This window comes from Pelobates fuscus, chromosome 8, assembly GCF_036172605.1.
Source record: "Pelobates fuscus isolate aPelFus1 chromosome 8, aPelFus1.pri, whole genome shotgun sequence".
NCBI classification, from domain to species: domain Eukaryota; kingdom Metazoa; phylum Chordata; class Amphibia; order Anura; family Pelobatidae; genus Pelobates; species Pelobates fuscus.
This window is the reverse complement of record NC_086324.1, coordinates 2,688,779-2,714,259: the sequence shown is the minus strand read 5'-3', so window position 1 is coordinate 2,714,259 and position 25,481 is coordinate 2,688,779. Positions and strand designations below refer to the sequence as shown.

The window sequence follows — 25,481 nt, the reverse complement described above, 5'->3', positions numbered from 1 at the left end:
GTTGTTCTTGTGATACACTGTGTGATATAATAATATTATTAAGCTGTATGTAGTGTTATAATAATATTATTAAGCTGTATGTAGTGTTATAATAATATTATTAAGCTGTGTGTGCTGTTGTGTTGTTATTGTGATACACTGTGTGATATAATAATATTATTAAGCTGTATGTAGTGTTATAATAATATTATTAAGGTGTATGTGGTGTTATAATAATATTATTAAGCTGTGTGTGCTGTTGTGTTGTTACTGTGATACACTGTGTGATACATTGATACAATGTTACTATTGAGATATCTATGAACTGATCTAATGTTAATATTATGATTAGGGCCCCTCACTCTGTACCCCCCAGCTTTCGCTGCCATTGGCCAGCCCTTGGCAGGGGAGGCACAGTCCTGGCCTGTGATTGGCTGTCCACACGTGGCCCTGGCTCAGAGCGTCCTGTCCTGGGAAGGTAGAGAGGAGACAGAGCTGGGAGTGAGTCAGAGAGAGAGGGAGCTCTCAGAGGGAGCTCGAAGCTTCACTCAGCCTCACTCAGCCCAGGAGCAGGTGGGCTCCAGGGGCCCGTGATGGAGGATCAGACTGAGCACAGCCCAGGGGCCCCCAGTGATTCCGATCCAGGGGTGTCCCCTCCCCCCCTGCACCCCGGGGCCCCCCCACACCGGACCACCAATTTTTTCATTGACAACATCCTGCGGCCGGACTTCGGGTGCCGAAAGGAGCCCCCCGGGAGGGAGAATGTCAACCCCCTGCACCCCACTTCCAGCCAGGACTCAGATACCCCTTCAGACAGCTCCAAAAGTAGCGACCCCAACCCGGCCCTACTCCTAGTGGGGTCCCCGGGGGCCCCAGCTCTCAAGAATGACCCCCTGGTGTGGCCAGCCTGGGTTTACTGTACCCGCTACTCCGACCGACCCTCCTCAGGTGAGTGACCCCAGGGCACCCTATATACCGCTCTCTGCGTGTGTACCCCCATATACCGCCCTCAGGGTGTATAATAACCTTATATACCGCTCTCTGCGTGTGTACCCCCATATACCGCCCTCAGGGTGTATAATAACCTTATATACCGCTCTCTGCGTGTGTACCCCCATATACCGCCCTCAGGGTGTATAATAAACCTTATATACCGCTCTCTGCGTGTGTACCCCCATATACCGCCCTCAGGGTGTATAATAACCTTATATACCGCTCTCTGCGTGTGTACCCCCATATACTGCCCTCAGGGTGTATAATAACCTTATATACCGCTATCTGCGTGTGTACCCCCATATACCGCCCTCAGGGTGTATAATAACCTTATATACCGCTCTCTGCGTGTATACCCCCATATACCGCCCTCAGGGTGTATAATAACCTTATATACCGCTCTCTGCGTGTGTACCCCCATATACTGCCCTCAGGGTGTATAATAACCTTATATACCGCTCTCTGCGTGTGTACCCCCATATACCGCCCTCAGGGTGTATAATAACCTTATATACCGCTCTCTGCGTGTGTACCCCCATATACCGCCCTCAGGGTGTATAATAACCTTATATACCGCTCTCTGCGTGTGTACCCCCATATACCGCCCTCAGGGTGTATAATAACCTTATATACCGCTCTCTGCGTGTGCACCCCCTTATACCGCCTTCAGGGTGTATAATAACCCTATATACCGCTCTCTCCATGTATAATAACCCCATATACTGCTCTCCCCGTGTATAATAACCCCATATAACGCTCTCTCCGTGTATAATAACCCCATATAACGCTCTCTCCGTGTATAATAACCCCATGTACTGCTCTGCCCGTGTATAATAACCCCATGTACTGCTCTCCCCGTGTATAATAACCCCATATAACCCTCTCTTCGTCTATAATAAACTCATATACCGCTCTCTGAATATGTACCCGTATATAGTATTCTCCCAGTGTATAATAACCTCATATAACGCATGTTTGCATGTTTATACCTATTTAGTAATCTCTCCGGGTATAATAACACCATATACCGCTCTCCGTGTGTCTAATAACTTCATATACCCCTTATATCTTTTGCTTTCTTCAATGGGTTTATTCCCAATAATTGCTCCCATACACCGCTCCCCCCCCCCCCCCCCCTTCCCATAGCCTGTGAGACCCTGTCCCAGACATAGCGTTATTCTGAACTTGGCATGGAGCGATGTATAATATCGTTGTATCATTGTGTTAGAGCGATATATTTTTCTGTTAGAGCGGTATATCGTTGTATGATTGTGTTAGAGTGATATATTGTTCTGTTAGAGCGGTATATCGTTGTATCATTGTGTTAGAGCGATATATTGTTCTGTTAGAGCGGTATATCGTTGTATCATTGTGTTAGAGCGATATATTGTTCTGTTAGAGCGGTATATCGTTGTATCATTGTGTTAGAGCGATATATTGTTCTGTTAGAGCGGTATATCGTTGTATCATTGTGTTAGAGCGATATATTGTTCTGTTAGAGCGGTATATCGTTGTATCATTGTGTTAGAGCGGTATATCGTTGTATCATTCTGTTAGAGCGGTATATCGTTGTATCATTGTGTTAGAGCGATATATTGTTCTGTTATAGCGGTATATCGTTGTATCATTGTGTTAGAGCGGTATATCGTTGTATCATTCTGTTAGAGCGGTATATCGTTGTATCATTGTGTTAGAGCGGTATATCGTTCTGTTAGAGCGGTATATCGTTGTATCATTGTGTTAGAGCGATATATTGTTCTGTTAGAGCGGTATATCGTTGTATCATTGTGTTAGAGCGGTATATCGTTCTGTTAGAGCGGTATATCGTTGTATCATTGTGTTAGAGCGATATATTGTTCTGTTAGAGCGGTATATCGTTGTATCATTGTGTTAGAGCGATATATTGTTCTGTTAGAGCGGTATATCGTTGTATCATTGTGTTAGAGCGATATATTGTTCTGTTAGAGCGGTATATCGTTGTATCATTGTGTTAGAGCGGTATATCGTTGTATCATTCTGTTAGAGCGGTATATCGTTGTATCATTGTGTTAGAGCGGTATATCGTTGTATCATTCTGTTAGAGCGGTATATCGTTGTATCATTCTGTTAGAGCGGTATATCGTTGTATCATTGTGTTAGAGCGGTATATCGTTCTGTTAGAGCGGTATATCGTTGTATCATTGTGTTAGAGCGATATATTGTTCTGTTAGAGCGGTATATCGTTGTATCATTGTGTTAGAGCGATATATTGTTCTGTTAGAGCGGTATATCGTTGTATCATTGTGTTAGAGCGATATATTGTTCTGTTAGAGCGGTATATCGTTGTATCATTCTGTTAGAGCGGTATATCGTTGTATCATTGTGTTAGAGCGGTATATCGTTGTATCATTGTGTTAGATACACTTTTCATCAAGCAATAAAAACGGTAGATCGCCGTTTAGTGAATAACTCTATGACTGCGTGTCAGAAAGATGATCAGGGCTAGGGTTGTTATTACAGAGCTCCACCGCCTAATACAGAGCTCCACCGCCTAATACAGAGCTCCACCGCCTAATACAGAACCGTGCATCCCCTTACAGAGCTCCACAGCCCTATACAGAGCTCCACCGCCTAATACAGAACCGTGCATCCCCCTACAGAGCTCCACAGCCCTATACAGAGCTCCACCGCCTAATACAGAACTCCGCCGCCTAATACAGAACCTTGCATCCCCTTACAGAGCTCCACAGCCACATACAGAGCTCCACCGCCTAATACAGAACTCCGCCGCCTAATACAGAACCGTGCATCCCCCTACAGAGCTCCACAGCCCTATACAGAGCTCCACCGCCTAATACAGAGCTCCACCGCCTAATACAGAACCTTGCATCCCCTTACAGAGCTCCACAGCCACATACAGAGCTCCACCGCCTAATACAGAGCTCCACCGCCTAATACAGAACCGTGCATCCCCCTACAGAGCTCCACAGCCCTATACAGAGCTCCACCGCCTAATACAGAGCTCCACCGCCTAATACAGAACCTTGCATCCCCTTACAGAGCTCCACAGCCACATACAGAGCTCCACCGCCTAATACAGAGCTCCACCGCCTAATACAGAACCGTGCATCCCCCTACAGAGCTCCACAGCCACATACAGAGCTCCACCGCCTAATACAGAACCGTGCATCCCCCTACAGAGCTCCACAGCCACATACAGAGCTCCACCGCCTAATACAGAACCGTGCATCCCCCTACAGAGCTCCACAGCCCTATACAGAGCTCCACCGCCTAATACAGAACCGTGCATCCCCCTACAGAGCTCCACAGCCACATACAGAGCTCCACCGCCACATACAGAACCGTGCATCCCCTTACAGAGCTCCACAGCCACATACAGAGCTCCACCGCCTAATACAGAGCTCCACCGCCTAATACAGAGCTCCACCGCCTAATACAGAGCTCCACCGCCTAATATAGAGCTCCACCGCCTCGATGTCAGGAAATAGATCAGATAGATCGCTAAATGTGAAGCGGAAACATATCGCGCTATTTATTATACTGGCTTTTGATTCATCTAATTCGTTATTTACCAGTTATTAATAAAAGATGAATACAATCCGTTTATTTGTCGGCACCTGGAGCTATGAGGTCAGTGTTAACGGTTTATAATCCGGATTAAGGCCTCCATTTAATATTGTTTCATAAGCTTTTTCAAATGATTAAAAATAAATGAATAAATCATCAAAAAATCTGTTATATAACTACATCAAATATTATAATAATATAAAATCATTTCAAAAAGTTTATACAAAAATATTAATTCGAAGCCATAGTTTCATATGCAGGATGTTTAAATATAATTAAAATATGGTGATATCTAATGAATACAGTGTTAAATATAAATTAATATTAAATTAACTGGAGTGTTAATTACAGAAAATGATCAGATTGTTATATACAGATAATATTAATGAAAATAGGGTTACAGAATTAAATCCATTAAATATTAAATAAATTGTTATATACAGATAATATTAATGAAAACAGGGTTACAGAATTAAATCCATTAAATATTAAATAAATTGTTATATACAGATAATATTAATGAAAATAGGGTTACAGGATAAAATCCATTAAATATTAAATAAATTGTTATATACAGATAATATTGATGAAAATAGGGTTACAGAATAAAATCCATTAAATATTAAATAAATTGTTATATACAGATAATATTAATGAAAATAGAGTTACAGGATTAAATCCATTAAATATTAAATAAATTGTTATATACAGATAATATTAATGAAAATAGAGTTACAGGATTAAATCCATTAAATGTTAAATAAATTGTTATATACAGATAATATTAATGAAAATACGGTTACAGGATAAAATCCATTAAATATTAAATAAAGTGTTATATACAGATAATATTAATGAAAATAGGGTTACAGGATAAAATCCATTAAATATTAAATAAATTGTTATATACAGATAATATTGATGAAAATAGGGTTACAGAATAAAATCCATTAAATATTAAATAAATTGTTATATACAGATAATATTAATGAAAATAGAGTTACAGGATTAAATCCATTAAATATTAAATAAATTGTTATATACAGATAATATTAATGAAAATAGAGTTACAGGATTAAATCCATTAAATGTTAAATAAATTGTTATATACAGATAATATTAATGAAAATAGGGTTACAGGATAAAATCCATTAAATATTAAATAAATTGTTATATACAGATAATATTAAGGAGAATAGGGTTACAGGATAAAATCCATTAAATATTAAATAAATTGTTATATACAGATAATATTAATGAAAATAGAGTTACAGGATAAAATCCATTAAATATTAAATAAATTGTTATATACAGATAATATTAATGAAAATAGAGTTACAGGATTAAATCCATTAAATATTAAATAAATTGTTATATACAGATAATATTAAGGAAAATAGGGTTACAGGATAAAATCCATTAAATATTAAATAAATTGTTATATACAGATAATATTAAGGAGAATAGGGTTACAGGATAAAATCCATTAAATATTAAATAAATTGTTATATACAGATAATATTAATGAAAATAGAGTTACAGGATTAAATCCATTAAATGTTAAATAAATTGTTATATACAGATAATATTAATGAAAATAGGGTTACAGGATAAAATCCATTAAATATTAAATAAATTGTTATATACAGATAATATTAAGGAGAATAGGGTTACAGGATAAAATCCATTAAATATTAAATAAATTGTTATATACAGATAATATTAATGAAAATAGAGTTACAGGATAAAATCCATTAAATATTAAATAAATTTTTATATACAGATAATATTAATGAAAATAGAGTTACAGGATAAAATCCATTAAATATTAAATAAATTGTTATATACAGATAATATTAATGAAAATAGAGTTACAGGATTAAATCCATTAAATATTAAATAAATTGTTATATACAGATAATATTAATGAAAATAGGGTTACAGAATTAAATCCATTAAATATTAAATAAATTGTTATATACAGATAATATTAAGGAAAATAGGGTTACAGGATAAAATCCATTAAATATTAAATAAATTGTTATATACAGATAATATTAAGGAAAATGGGGTTACAGGATTAAATCCATTAAATATTAAATAAATTGTTATATACAGATAATATTAATGAAACTAGGGTTACAGGATAAAATCCATTAAATATTAAATAAATTGTTATATACAGATAATATTAAGGAGAATAGGGTTACAGGATAAAATCCATTAAATGTTAAATAAATTGTTATATACAGATAATATTAAGGAAAATAGGGTTACAGGATAAAATCCATTAAATATTAAATTAATTGTTATATACAGATAATATTAAGGAGAATAGGGTTACAGGATTAAATCCATTAAATATTAAATAAATTGTTATATACAGATAATATTAAGGAAAATAGGGTTACAGGATAAAATCCATTAAATATTAAATAAATTGTTATATACAGATAATATTAATGAAAATAGGGTTACAGGATAAAATCCATTAAATATTAAATAAATTGTTATATACAGATAATATTAATGAAAATAGGGTTACAGAATTAAATCCATTAAATATTAAATAAATTGTTATATACAGATAATATTAAGGAAAATAGAGTTACAGGATAAAATCCATGAAATAAATTGTCATATACAGAATACTATGTAAACAGCGAATGATATTAGAAGATATTTATTCTATTCCTGATAATTCCACATTAATTCGGGTGATATTCCATTATAGCAGCGATAACATAACACGATATTTAATACATAGGATATTGTATGTCTATCGCTTGCTGCACCGTGTCTGTAATACGTTATATCAGGGTGCAAACCGTGTATAATAATAATAATAACAGATGTAGTATATAAAGTGTCTGAATGTATTACAGAATCAGACACTGTGTTTGGGGTGTTACAGGGTTAAACTGTTAATAAACGTTACTTTATATCCAGTGGAATATTCTGCACATTATCCCAATGATGTCAGTGAATCAGGAATTCACAAAGCTCAGTGTTATTCCGAATTAGCTCAGCCTGCCTGGCGTTAACCGTCTAGATTCTCTCTGATTTCCTGCCTATAATTCTCTGTCTAGTCAAATACCAAATCGCTATTCATTAAATAAACCGCTATAGTGGGATACATTATTTATTATCAGTTTATACACCATAATATCACTTTCTATATAATATTCTATGCACCATAATATCACTTTCTATATAATATTCTAAGCACCATAATATCACTTTCTATATAATATTCTAAGCACCATAATATCACTTTCTATATAATATTCTATGCACCATAATATCACTGTCTATATAATATTCTATGCACCATAATATCACTTTCTATATAATATTCTATGCACCATAATATCACTTTCTATATAATATTCTAAGCACCATAATATCACTTTCTATATAATATTCTATGCACCATGATATCACTTTCTATATAATATTCTATACACCATAATATCACTTTCTATATAATATCCTATACACCATAATATCACTTTCTATATAATATTCTATGCACCATAATATCACTTTCTATATAATATTCTATGCACCATAATATCACTTTCTATATAATATTCTATACACCATAATATCACTTTCTATATAATATTCTATGCACCATAATATCACTTTCTATATAATATTCTAAGCACCATAATATCACTTTCTATATAATATTCTAAGCACCATAATATCACTTTCTATATAATATTCTATACACCATAATATCACTTTCTATATAATATTCTAAGCACCATAATATCACTTTCTATATAATATTCTATACACCATAATATCACTTTCTATATAATATTCTATACATCATAATATCACTTTCTATATAATATTCTATACACCATAATATCACTTTCCATATAATATTCTATGCACCATAATATCACTTTCTATATAATATTCTATACACCATAATATCACTTTCTATATAATATCCTATACACCATAATATCACTTTCTATATAATATCCTATACACCATAATATAACTTTCTATATAATATTCTATGCACCATAATATCACTTTCTATATAATATTCTATACACCATAATATCACTTTCTATATAATATTCTATGCACCATAATATCACTTTCTATATAATATTCTATGCACCATAATATCACTTTCTATATAATATTCTATACACTATACTATAACTTTCTATATAATATTCTATACACCATAATATCACTTTCTATATAATATTCTATACACCATAATATCACTTTCTATATAATATCCTATACACCATAATATCACTTTCTATATAATATCCTATACACCATAATATCACTTTCTATATAATAGTCTATGCACCATAATATCACTTTCTATATAATATTCTATACACCATATTATCACTTTCTATATAATATCCTATACACCATAATATCACTTTCTATATAATATTCTATACACTATACTATAACTTTCTATATAATATTCTAAGCACCATAATATCACTTTCTATATAATATTCTATGCACCATAATATCACTTTCTATATAATATTCTATGCACCATAATATCACTTTCTATATAATATTCTAAGCACCAGAATATAACTTTCTATATAATATCCTATACACCATAATATCACTTTCTATATAATATTCTATGCACCATAATATCACTTTCTATATAATATTCTATACACCATAATATCACTTTCTATATAATATTCTATACATCATAATATCACTTTCTATATAATATTCTATACATCATAATATCACTTTCTATATAATATTCTATGCACCATAATATCACTTTCTATATAATATTCTATGCACCATAATATCACTTTCTATATAATATTCTATGCACCATAATATCACTTTCTATATAATATTCTATGCACCATAATATCACTTTCTATATAATATTCTATACACTATACTATAACTTTCTATATAATATTCTATAAACCATAATATCACTTTCTATATAATATTCTATGCACCATAATATCACTTTCTATATAATATTCTATACACCATAATATCACTTTCTATATAATATTCTATACACTATACTATAACTTTCTATATAATATTCTATACACCATAATATCACTTTCTATATAATATTCTATACACCATAATATCACTTTCTATATAATATCCTATACACCATAATATCACTTTCTATATAATATTCTATGCACCATAATATCACTTTCTATATAATATTCTATGCACCATAATATCACTTTCTATATAATATTCTATACACCATATTATCACTTTCTATATAATATCCTATACACCATAATATCACTTTCTATATAATATTCTATGCACCATAATATCACGTTCTATATAATATTCTTAGCACCATAATATCACTTTCTATATAATATTCTATGCACAATAATATCACTTTCTATATAATATTCTATGCACCATAATATCACTTTCTATATAATATTCTATACATCATAATATCACTTTCTATATAATATTCTATACATCATAATATCACTTTCTATATAATATTCTATACACTATACTATAACTTTCTATATAATATTCTATACACCATATTATCACTTTCTATATAATATCCTATACACCATAATATCACTTTCTATATAATATTCTTTGCACCATGATATCACTTTCTATATAATATTCTATGCACCATAATATCACTTTCTATATAATATTCTAAGCACCATAATATCACTTTCTATATAATATTCTATGCACCATAATATCACTTTCTATATAATATTCTATGCACCATAATATCACTTTCTATATAATATTCTATACATCATAATATCACTTTCTATATAATATTCTATACATCATAATATCACTTTCTATATAATATTCTATACATCATAATATCACTTTCTATATAATATTCCATGCACCATAATATCACTTTCTATATAATATTCTAAGCACCATAATATCACTTTCTATATAATATTCTATGCACCATAATATCACTTTCTATATAATATTCTATGCACCATAATATCACTTTCTATATAATATTCTATACACCATAATATCACTTTCTATATAATATTCTATGCACCATAATATCACTTTCTATATAATATTCTATGCACCATAATATCACTTTCTATATAATATTCTATGCACCATAATATCACTTTCTATATAATATTCTATACACTATACTATAACTTTCTATATAATATTCTATACACCATAATATCACTTTCTATATAATATTCTATACACCATAATATCACTTTCTATATAATATCCTATACACCATAATATCACTTTCTATATAATATCCTATACACCATAATATCACTTTCTATATAATAGTCTATGCACCATAATATCACTTTCTATATAATATTCTATACACCATATTATCACTTTCTATATAATATCCTATACACCATAATATCACTGTCTATATAATATTCTATGCACCATAATATCACTTTCTATATAATATTCTATGCACCATAATATCACTTTCTATATAATATTCTAAGCACCATAATATCACTTTCTATATAATATTCTATGCACCATGATATCACTTTCTATATAATATTCTATACACCATAATATCACTTTCTATATAATATCCTATACACCATAATATCACTTTCTATATAATATTCTATGCAGCATAATATCACTTTCTATATAATATTCTATGCACCATAATATCACTTTCTATATAATATTCTAAGCACCATAATATCACTTTCTATATAATATTCTATGCACCATAATATCACTTTCTATATAATATTCTATGCACCATAATATCACTTTCTATATAATATTCTATGCACTATAATATCACTTTGTATATAATATTCTAAGCACCATAATATCACTTTCTATATAATATTCTATACACCATAATATCACTTTCTATATAATATTCTATGCACCATAATATCACTTTCTATATAATATTCTAAGCACTATAATATCACTTTCTATATAATATTCTATACACCATAATATCACTTTCTATATAATATTCTATGCACCATAATATCACTTTCTATATAATATTCTATGCTCCATAATATCACTTTCCATATAATATTCTATGCACCATAATATCACTTTCTATATAATATTCTATACATCATAATATCACTTTCTATATAATATTCTATGCACCATAATATCACTTTCTATATAATATTCTATGCACCATAATATCACTTTCTATATAATATTCTATACACCATAATATCACTTTCTATATAATATTCTATACACTATACTATAACTTTCTATATAATATTCTATGCACCATAATATCACTTTCTATATAATATTCTATGCTCCATAATATCACTTTCTATATAATATTCTATACACCATAATATCACTTTCTATATAATATTCTATACACTATATCACTTTCTATATAATATTCTATACACCATAATATCACTTTCTATATAACATTCTATGCACCATAATATCACTTTCTATATAATATTCTATGCACCATAATATCACTTTCTATATAATATTCTATACACCATAATATCACTTTCTATATAATATTATATACATCATAATATCACTTTCTATATAATATTATATACACCATAATATCACTTTCTATATAATATCCTATACACCATAATATCACTTTCTATATAATATCCTATACACCATAATATAACTTTCTATATAATATCCTATACACCATAATATCACTTTCTATATAATATTCTATGCACCATAATATCACTTTCTATATAATATTCTATGCACCATAATATCACTTTCTATATAATATTCTAAGCACCATAATATCACTTTCTATATAATATTCTATGCACCATAATATCACTTTCTATATAATATTCTATGCACCATAATATCACTTTCTATATAATATTCTATGCACCATAATATCACTTTCTATATAATATTCTATGCACTATAATATCACTTTCTATATAATATTCTAAGCACCATAATATCACTTTCTATATAATATTCTATACACCATAATATCACTTTCTATATAATATTCTATGCACCATAATATCACTTTCTATATAATATTCTATACACCATAATATCACTTTCTATATAATATTCTATGCACCATAATATCACTTTCTATATAATATTCTATGCACCATAATATCACTTTCTATATAATATTCTATGCACCATAATATCACTTTCTATATAATATTCTATGCACCATAATATCACTTTCTATATAATATTCTATACACTATACTATAACTTTCTATATAATATTCTAAGCACCATAATATCACTTTCTATATAATATTCTATGCACCATAATATCACTTTCTATATAATATTCTATACACTATACTATAACTTTCTATATAATATTCTAAGCACCATAATATCACTTTCTATATAATATTCTATACATCATAATATCACTTTCTATATAATATTATATACACCATAATATCACTTTCTATATAATATTCTATACATCATAATATCACTTTCTATATAATATTCTATACATCATAATATCACTTTCTATATAATATTCTTTGCACCATGATATCACTTTCTATATAATATTCTATGCACCATAATATCACTTTCTATATAATATTCTATACACTATATCACTTTCTATATAATATTCTATACACCATAATATCACTTTCTATATAATATTATATACATCATAATATCACTTTCTATATAATATTATATACATCATAATATCACTTTCTATATAATATTCTATACACCATAATATCACTTTCTATATAATATTCTATACACCATAATATCACTTTCTATATAATATTCTATACACCAGAATATCACTTTCTATATAATATCCTATACACCATAATATCACTTTCTATATAATATTCTATGCACCATAATATCACTTTCTATATAATATTCTATGCACCATAATATCACTTTCTATATAATATTCTATGCACCATAATATCACTTTCTATATAATATTCTATGCACCATAATATCACTTTCTATATAATATTCTATGCACTATAATATCACTTTCTATATAATATTCTAAGCACCATAATATCACTTTCTATATAATATTCTATACACCATAATATCACTTTCTATATAATATTCTATGCACCATAATATCACTTTCTATATAATATTCTATACACCATAATATCACTTTCTATATAATATTCTATGCACCATAATATCACTTTCTATATAATATTCTATGCACCATAATATCACTTTCTATATAATATTCTATGCACCATAATATCACTTTCTATATAATATTCTATGCACCATAATATCACTTTCTATATAATATTCTATACACTATACTATAACTTTCTATATAATATTCTAAGCACCATAATATCACTTTCTATATAATATTCTATGCACCATAATATCACTTTCTATATAATATTCTATACATCATAATATCACTTTCTATATAATATTATATACACCATAATATCACTTTCTATATAATATTCTATACATCATAATATCACTTTCTATATAATATTATATACACCATAATATCACTTTCTATATAATATTCTATACACCATAATATCACTTTCTATATAATATTCTATGCACCATAATATCACTTTCTATATAATATTCTATACATCATAATATCACTTTCTATATAATATTATATACACCATAATATCACTTTCTATATAATATTCTTTTCAAATATTTTTTTATTGAAAAATTTTGCAGAATTTACAAATAATAAAGAACAATATATTAGGGAAGGGAAAGGAAGGGTAAACTGGGAAATTATATACACTATAATATTACTTTATTTATAATATTCTATACACTATAATATCACTTTATATAAAATATTTCACAACTAATAATATCGGTTTATGTATAATATCCTAACACTATATATGATATATTTATCATTTATATATAATGATCGATAATGGTATGTATATGATAATAAAACAGTTTATATATTATGGTATATTCACAATAATGTGGTATACTATATTTCACTGTATATCTAGTATACATTACAATTGTGGGTGATATTATGTTGCTGTATTCGGAAGGATGAGGTTTGTTCTCCATACCGTATGATATTATATACAATGTATACTGATATCGTATAATATTATAAACAATGTATACTGATACCGTATGATATTATATACAATGTATACTGATACCGTATAATATTATAAACAATGTATACTGATACCGTATGATATTATATACAATGTATACTGATACCGAATGATATTATATACAATGTATACTGATACCGTATGATATTATATACAATGTATACTGATACCGTATAATATTATAAACAATGTATACTGATACCGTATGATATTATATACAATGTATACTGATACCGTAAAATATTATATGCAATGTATACTGATACCGTATGATATTATATACAATGTATACTGATACCGCATGATATTATATACAATGTATACTGATACTGAATGATAATATATACAATGTTTACTGATACCGAATGATATTATAAACAATGTATACTGATACCGTATGATATTATATACAATGTTTACTGATACCGAATGATATTATATACAATGTTTACTGATACCGAATGATATTATAAACAATGTATACTGATACCGTATGATATTATATACAATGTATACTGACACCGTATAATATTATATACAATGTATACTGACACCGAATGATATTATATACAATGTATACTGATACCGCATGATATTATATACAATGTATACTGATACCGTATAGTATTATATACAATGTATACTGATACCGTATGATATTATATACAATGTATACTGACACCGTATAATATTATATACAATGTATACTGATACCGTATAATATTATATACAATGTATACTGATACCGTATAATATTATATACAATGTATACTGATACCGTATAATATTATATGCAATGTATACTGATACCGTATGATATTATATACAATGTATACTGATACCGCATGATATTATATACAATGTATACTGATACCGTATGATATTATATACAATGTATACTGATACCGAATGATATTATATACAATGTTTACTGATACCGAATGATATTATAAACAATGTATACTGACACCGAATGATATTATATACAATGTATACTGATACTGAATGATATTATATACAATGTTTACTGATACCGAATTATATTATAAACAATGTATACTGATACCGTATGATATTATATACAATGTATACTGACACCGTATAATATTATATACAATGTATACTGATACCGTATGATATTATATACAATGTATACTGATACCGTATAATATTATATGCAATGTATACTGATACCGTATGATATTATATACAATGTATACTGATACCGTATAATATTATATACAATGTATACTGATACCGTATGATATTATATACAATGTATGCTGATACCGTATGATATTATATACAATGTATACTGATACCGTATGATATTATATACAATGTATGCTGATACCGAATGATATTATATACAATGTATGCTGATATTGTATAATATTATAAACAATGTATACTGATACGGTATAATATTATATACAATGTACACTGATAATGTATAATATTATATACAATGTATACTGATACCGTATGATATTATATACAATGTATACTGATACCGTATAATATTCTATACAATGTTTACTGATACCGTATGATATTATATACAATGTATACTGATACCGTATAATATTATATACAATGTATACTGACACCGTATGATATTATAAACAATGTATACTGATACCGCATGATATTATAAACAATGTATGCTGATATCGTATAACATTATATACAATGTATACTGACACCGTATGATATCATATACAATGTTTACTGATATCGTATAATATTATATACAATGTATACTGACACCGTATAATATTATATACAATGTATACTGAAACCGTATGATATTATATACGATGTATACTGATACCGTATGATATTATATGCAATGTATACTGATACCGCATGATATTATATACAATGTATACTGATACCGCATGATATTATATACAATGTATACTGATACCGTATAATATTATATGCAATGTATACTGATACCGTATAATATTATATACAATGTATACAGATACGGTATAATGTTCTACACAATGTATACTGATACCGTATGATATTATATACAATGTATGCTGATATCGTATAACATTATATACAATGTATACTGATACCGTATGATATTATATACAATGTATACTGATACCGCATGATATTATATACAATGTATACTGATACCGTATGATATTATATACAATGTATGCTGATATCGTATAACATTATATACAATGTATACTGATACGGTATAATGTTCTATACAATGTATACTGATACGGTATAATATTATATACAATGTATACTGACACCGTATAATATTATATACAATGTATACTGATACCGTATGATATTATATACAATGTATACTGACACTGTATAATATTATATACAATGTATACTGATACCGTATGATATTATATACAGTGTATACTGATACCGCATGATATTATATACAATATATACTGATACCGCATGATATTATATACAATGTAACACGTTAGTGGTTTAATAGATAGATCTCTTCCCAGCTCAGTGAATGAGAGCACTGTATAGAGAGGTGAATTCATTCATATATCGAGCTGCTATGTGTTAGAGTATATTTACCAAACTGTGAGCTGAAATCACTGGCAACGTTTAGGCCGAATATAAAATTAAAATCTCAACTGGAAGGAATTCGATCTCAGTTTGTTTTGTTTAGGTGTTTTTGAGGATAAGTCAGTGTAAACTCAGGTCAGGTCCATGTTTAGTGAATAGACACAGACTGTCCTGGGTGATTAGTAAAAATGTATCCCATTATAGTATTGCTGGATAATTCTCACCTCACATTACATCTTACCCTCTCTCGAAAGCGGTGTAATTGTCAGTATTGTGTAACAATATGTAATAATCATATTGATGGATGTGGGATATGTCAGTGTGAGCTGGGGACATACAGTAATATCCGATATGTAATAATCAGTTGATATCCTATTGATGGATGTGGGATATGTCAGTGTGAGCTGGGGACATACAGTAATATCCAATATGTAATAATCAGTTGATATTATATTGATGGATGTGGGATATGTCAGTGTGAGTTGGGGACATACAGTAATATCCAATATGTAATAATCAGTTGATATTATATTGATGGATGTGGGATATGTCAGTGTGAGCTGTGGACGTACAGTAATATCCGATATGTAATAATAATTTGATATCATATTGATGGATGTGGGATATGTCAGTGTGAGCTGGGGACATACAGTAATATCCGATATGTAATAATCAGTTGATATCATATTGATGGATGTGGGATATGTCAGTGTGAGCTGGGGACATACAGTACTGTGCGATATGTAATAATAATTTGATATCATATTGATGGATGTGGGATATGTCAGTGTGAGCTGGGGACATACAGTAATATCCGATATGTAATAATAATTTGATATCATATTGATGGATGTGGCATATGTCAGTGTGAGCTGGGGACATACAGTTATAACCGATATGTAATAATCAGTTGATATCATATTGATGGATGTGGGATATGTCAGTGTGAGCTGGGGACATACAGTAATATCCGATATGTAATAATAATTTGATATCATATTGATGGATGTGGCATATGTCAGTGTGAGCTGGGGACATACAGTTATAACCGATATGTAATAATAATTTGATATCATATTGATGGATGTGGGATATGTCAGTGTGAGCTGGGGACATACAGTAATATCCGATATGTAATAATAATTTGATATCATATTGATGGATGTGGGATATGTCAGTGTGAGCTGGGGACATACAGTAATATCCGATATGTAATAATAATTTGATATCATATTGATGGATGTGGCATATGTCAGTGTGAGCTGGGGACATACAGTTATATCCAATATGTAATAATCAGTTGATATCATATTGATGGATGTGGGATATGTCAGTGTGAGCTGGGGACATACAGTACTGTGCGATATGTAATAATCAGTTGATATCATATTGATGGATGAGGGATATGTCAGTGTGAGTTAGGGACATACAGTTATAACCGATATGTAATAATCAGTTGATATCTTATTGATGGATGTGGGATATGTCAGTGTGAGTTGGGGACATACAGTTATATCCGATATGCAATAATCAGTTCATATCATATTGATGGATGTGGGATATGTCAGTGTGAGCCAGGGACATACAGTAATATCCGATATGTAATAATCAGTTGATATCATATTTGATGGATGTGGGATATGTCATTGTGAGCTGGGGACATACAGTACTATGCGATATGTAATAATCAGTTGATATCATACTGATGGATGTGGGATATGTCAGTGTGAGCTGGGGACATACAGTACTGTGCGATATGTAATAAACATTTGATATCATATTGATGGATGTGGGATATGTCAGTGTGAGTTGGGGACATACAGTAATATCCGATATGTAATAATCAGTTGATATCATATTTGATGGATGTAGGATATGTCAGTGTGAGTTGGGGACATACAGTAATATCCGATATCTAATAATCAGTTGATATCATATTGATGGATGTGGGATATGTCAGTGTGAGTTAGGGACATACAGTAATATCCGATATATAATAATCAGTTGATATCATATTTGATGGATGTAGGATATGTCAGTGTGAGTTGGGGACATACAGTAATATCCGATATGTAATAATCAGTTGATATCATATTGATGGATGTGGCATATGTCAGTGTGAGCTGGGGACATACAGTAATATCTGATATGTAATAATCAGTTGATATCCTATTGATGAATGTGGGATATGTCAGTGTGAGCTGGGGACATACAGTAATATGCGATATGTAATAATCAGTAGATATCATATTGATGGATGTGGGATATGTCAATGTGAGCTGGGGACATACAGTACTATGCAATATATAATAATCAGTTGATATCATATTGATGGATGTGGGATATGTCAGTGTGAGCTGGGGACATACAGTACTGTGCGATATGTAATAATCAGTTGATATCATATTGATGGATGTGGGATATGTCAGTGTGAGCTGGGGACATACAGTACTGTGCGATATGTAATAATCAGTTCATATCATATTGATGGATGTGGGATATGTCAGTGTGAGCTGGGGACATACAGATCTGGGGTTATATGGGGAGAATTAGTCTGGGATGGACTCAGGATGTCTGATATTGGTTCTGGGGATTCATGGCCAGAGTTTTGGGATTCATAGACACAGAGGGTGTACTTATAGTAAAATATTTGGTTTTATGCAGGTGAGGTATGCTGGTTGCATCTTGAGGTGCTGGCTTTGTGGTTTGGGGGAATGAATCTTGGGATGCGGAGGTGGTTGGTTTGGGGGATAAATTGAGAGAATTGGGATAGTGAATGTGTGGGGTAGTGAATGAGACTATTGGGCTTGTGAAGGGGTTAGGTAGTGAATAATATTTTGGAGTAGTGAAGGGTGGGGGTATTGAATGGGAATATTGAGGTAGTGAAAGGGTGGGGTAGTGAAGGGTTGGGGTAGTGAATGGGAGTATTGGGATAGTGAAGGGGTTGGGGTAGTCAATGGGAGTATTGGGGTAGTGGAGGGGTGGGGGTAGTGAATTGAAGTATTGGGGTAGTGAAGGGGTGGGATAGTGTATGGAAGTATTGGGGTAGTGAAGGGGTGAGGGTATTGAATGGGAGTATTGGGGTAGTGAAGGGGTGAGGGTAGTGAATGGAACTATTGGGGTAGTGAAGGGGTAGGGATAGTGAATGGAAGTATTGGGGTAGTGAAGGGGTGGAGGTCTTGAATGGGAGTATTGGGGTAGTGAAGGGGTGGGGGTAGTGAATGGGAGTATTGGGGTAGTGAATGGGATAATTGGGGTAGTGAATGGGTGGGGTTAGTGAATGGGAGTATTGTGGTAGTGAAGGGGTGGGGTTAGTGAATGGGAGTATTGGGGTAGTGAAGGGGTGGGATAGTGAATGGGAGTATTGGGGTAGTGAAGGGGTGGGGGTAATGAATTAGGGTAGTGAATGGGTGGGGCTAGTGAATGGGAGTATTAGGGTAGTGAATGGGTGGGGGTAGTGAATGGGAGTATTGGGGTAGTGAATGGGTGGGGGTAGTGAATGGGAGTATTGGGGTAGTGAAGGGGTGGGTTAGTGAATGGGAGTATTGGGGTAGTGAAGGGGTGGTATAGTGAATGGGAGTATTGGGGTAGTGAAGGGGTGGGGGTAGTGAATGTGAGTATTAGGGTAGTGAAGGGGTGGGGGTAGTGAATGGGAGTATTGTGGTAGTGAAGTTCAACCTGTGATTTTTGCATGTTTATAAATCGCCTGAGCGAGCTACATTGTGTCATTGATACACATTTATCTATAAACCGCTCAGTAACACATATCATTATAGCTATAAACCGGTCTGTCTCACATATTATTTTTTGCTATAAACCGCTCTGTATTATATATTATCGCTATAAACCGCTCTGTATCACATATTATTATAGATATAAACTGGTCTGTATTACATATTATAGCTATACTCCGCTCTGCATTACATATTATTATAGCTATACACCGCTCTGTATCACATATTATTATAGCTATACACCGCTCTGTATTAAATATTATTATAGCTATACACCGCTCTGTATCACATATTATTATAGCTATACACCGCTCTGTATCGTATATTATAGCTATACACCGCTCTGTGTGACATATTATTACAGCTATACACCGCTCTGTATCACATATTATTATAGCTATACACCGCTCTGTATTAAATATTATTATAGCTATACACCGCTCTGTATCACATATTATTATAGCTATACACCGCTCTGTATCGTATATTATAGCTATACACCGCTCTGTGTGACATATTATTATAGCTATACACCGCTCTGTATTAAATATTATTATAGCTATACTCCGCTCTGTGTGACATATTATTATAGCTATACACCGCTCTGTATCGTATATTATAGCTATACACCGCTCTGTATCACATATTATTATAGCTATACACCGCTCTGTATCGTATATTATAGCTATACACCGCTCTGTGTGACATATTATTACAGCTATACACCGATCTATATTCCATATTATAATAAACCTCGTTCTATTAGTTATTACCATTAGAGATATGCTTCAATTTATTATGCTTATTTTTATTTACATACATCGATCTATAACAATAGTAAACACTATGGATGTATGATTGGATCTACATTGTATTTTATATATACTTATACATTGCAAAGTGCATGTATTGCATATTACACATCGATGTATTTTATATTACACATTATTATACATATTGTACGTACCTGTACATTGTATGTGCATAATGATGTATACTACATAATACATTTCATTGGATATCATGTATTTAAAATGCACACTTCGATCTATATTTCATTGCAGTATACATTATACACCAATTTATAATACATATCATAGTTTATACTTTATAAATGTACATCGATCGATGTTATGTTATACATATTATACACCGATACACACATATTATTAATGCCATACATCTGTTACGTATTATATATTATAAAGCTACCTCTGTTACTTATTATTTATTATGTACATGTTATTAAAACTCCATACCGTTCTATAGTACATGCTATTTATTATACACTGATTTGTTGTATATATTATACACTGTTCTACAGTACATATTATATATTATATACCGTTCTTTAGTACACTTTATACATTTTATATATATATTATAAAAATACTAAATGTTTATTGAAGACTGATATATAGTACATATTATACACTATTCCATAATACATATTATATACACCGTTTTATACTAGATATCATACTTTATACACTAATCTACAGTACATCTATATTATGCACAGATCTATAAAACATACATATATTATACACCGATATGTCACACACATATTATATATAATACACTGTTGTATAGTACACGTATATTATACACCGCTATATAGAGCATCTTATTAGAGGCATACACCGATATATAGAGAATATTATTACAGGTATACACCGATAGATAGAGAATATTATTACAGGTATACACCGATATATAGAGAATGTTATTACAGGTATACACCGATAGATAGAGAATGTTATTAATAGTATAAACCGATAGATCGAGAATGTTATTACAGGCATACACCGATAGATCGAGAATATTATTACTGGTATACACCGATATATAGAGAATATTATTACAGGTGTTAAGACACTCACCGCCTGGGGAATGAAGCCGCCGTTTAGTCGATAATCCCCTTTCTCCAGAAATGCAATTTCAGTATAACCGATCATAAAACTCCCGAACGGAGCATACGAATGCGGTAACTCCCGATCAGCAATCCATCCGAAATCCTTCCACAGCTAGAAATAAACGAAAGCGCTGTCCCAATAGTCAATCCCTCCACAAACGAGACAAAGCTCCGTTTTGAAGGTCAAGCAGTAATGTGTTTAATGGGGGCTACCTGCCCAGTATTTATGCAGGTCTCCACCAGGTAGACACTCCCCTAGGGGACCTGGTGGAAGACTGTAAAACATTTTAGACAGTAGCCAATCACAGTGGCTATAACACAAGCCCTTCCCATTTTACCCATAATACATCTTTTCCTATCCCGGAGATAATTAGGGAGAAACCTAATTAACTCCGAGGATAGGAACCATCGCCATTTTAAAATCAAATACAAGAAATGCAATAAAATACATAAAATCAGAAGTACCGAATATATAGTATTCGTGCAACGTATCCCCAGATAGCCTGGATCTGAGGGCATATTCCTACCGAATAGAGCTCAGGTCCGATGTACACAGTCCAATCGCCATGGAGTCAAAGTCTCTCATAAGTCCTTCGGTATACGAATGACTCCATGGGCCGGCTATCTGGGTAAGTCCATACGAATGAAAGAAACTCCCGAACGGACCAGTGTTCGTATGCCTCCAAGGGAATAGAAGGGGAGACGGCCGTCTCCAGCGGTGTTCGGTAGATAAAGAGTCCGTTTTTAGATCCATGGGTTTTGCACCGAACACCGCTGATTCGCCTCGTGTCCAAAATGGCCGCCGCCTCGTGTTCGGCATACGAACGACGACCACCCGTACGAATGGAATGGAGAGGTGTTTGCGGTTAACCACAACGTTCTAATTTGTGGTCAAGGTGTTAATGAGCCGCACACTCCTCTCCTGGGTGGCCGATGTTCGGTAGTTTCAATCGGTACTTTAGGAAACGTACGAACAAAAGCATACGGGCAGGAAATCCACGAATCCAATGCAAACAGACGAACCAGCAATACAGGTCTATGTAGCAGGGTTCGTCACAACAGGTATACACCGATAGATAGAGAATGTTATTACAGGTATACACCGATAGATCGAGAATGTTATTACAGGCATACACCGATAGATCGAGAATATTATTACTGGTATACACCGATATATAGAGAATGTTATTACAGGTATACACCGATATATAGAGAATGTTATTACAGGTATACACCGATAGATAGAGAATGTTATTACAGGCATACACCGATATATAAATGATGTTATTACGGGTATACACCGATATATATAAAATGTTATTCCACGTATTACATATTAGAGTTATACCCTCTCTGTATTACACATTATTAGAGATATACCCTCTCTGTATTACACATTATTAGAGATATACCCTCTCTGTATTACACATTATTAGAGTTATACCCTCTCTGTATTACACATTATTAGAGATATACCCTCTCTGTATTACACATTATTAGAGATATACCCTCTCTGTATTACACATTATTAGAGATATACCCTCTCTGTATTACACATTATTAGAGATATACCCTCTCTGTATTACACATTATTAGAGTTATACCCTCTCTGTATTACACATTATTAGAGTTATACCCTCTCTGTATTACACATTATTAGAGTTATACCCTCTCTGTATTACACATTATTAGAGATATACCCTCTCTGTATTACACATTATTAGAGATATACCCTCTCTGTATTACACATTATTAGAGTTATACCCTCTCTGTATTACACATTATTAGAGATATACCCTCTCTGTATTACACATTATTAGAGATATACCCTCTCTGTATTACACATTACCCTCTCTGTATTACACATTATTAGAGATATACCCTCTCTGTATTACACATTATTAGAGTTATACCCTCTCTGTATTACACATTATTAGAGTTATACCCTCTCTGTATTACACATTATTAGAGTTATACCCTCTCTGTATTACACATTATTAGAGATATACCCTCTCTGTATTACACATTATTAGAGATATAACCTCTCTGTATTACACATTATTAGAGATATACCCTCTCTGTATTACACATTATTAGAGTTATACCCTCTCTGTATTACACATTATTAGAGTTATACCCTCTCTGTATTACACATTATTAGAGATATACCCTCTCTGTATTACACATTATTAGAGATATTTCCTTCTCTGTATTACACATTATTAGAGATATACCCTCTCTGTATTACACATTATTAGAGATATACCCTCTCTGTATTACACATTATTAGAGATATACCCTCTCTGTATTACACATTATTATAGTTATACCCTCTCTGTATTACACATTATTAGAGTTATACCCTCTCTGTATTACACATTATTAGAGATATACCCTCTCTGTATTACACATTATTAGAGTTATACCCTCTCTGTATTACACATTATTAGAGATATACCCTCTCTGTATTACACATTATTAGAGTTATACCCTCTCTGTATTACACATTATTAGAGATATACCCTCTCTGTATTACACATTATTAGAGATATACCCTCTCTGTAT

At 31.5% G+C, this 25,481-nt stretch overlaps 1 protein-coding gene across 1 annotated transcript in view; it reads left to right on the top strand.

Moving 5' to 3' along the window:
* The first annotated feature begins 492 nt into the window (after nt 1-492).
* The window catches only part of EN1 (engrailed homeobox 1), a 57,780-nt gene continuing 32,791 nt past the window's right edge, over nt 493-25,481 (top strand). The window contains exon 1 of the mRNA XM_063428515.1: nt 493-927. Within this exon, the coding sequence (XP_063284585.1) occupies nt 573-927 (355 nt within the window). The 5' untranslated portion in view covers nt 493-572. The remainder of the gene's footprint in view (nt 928-25,481) is intronic.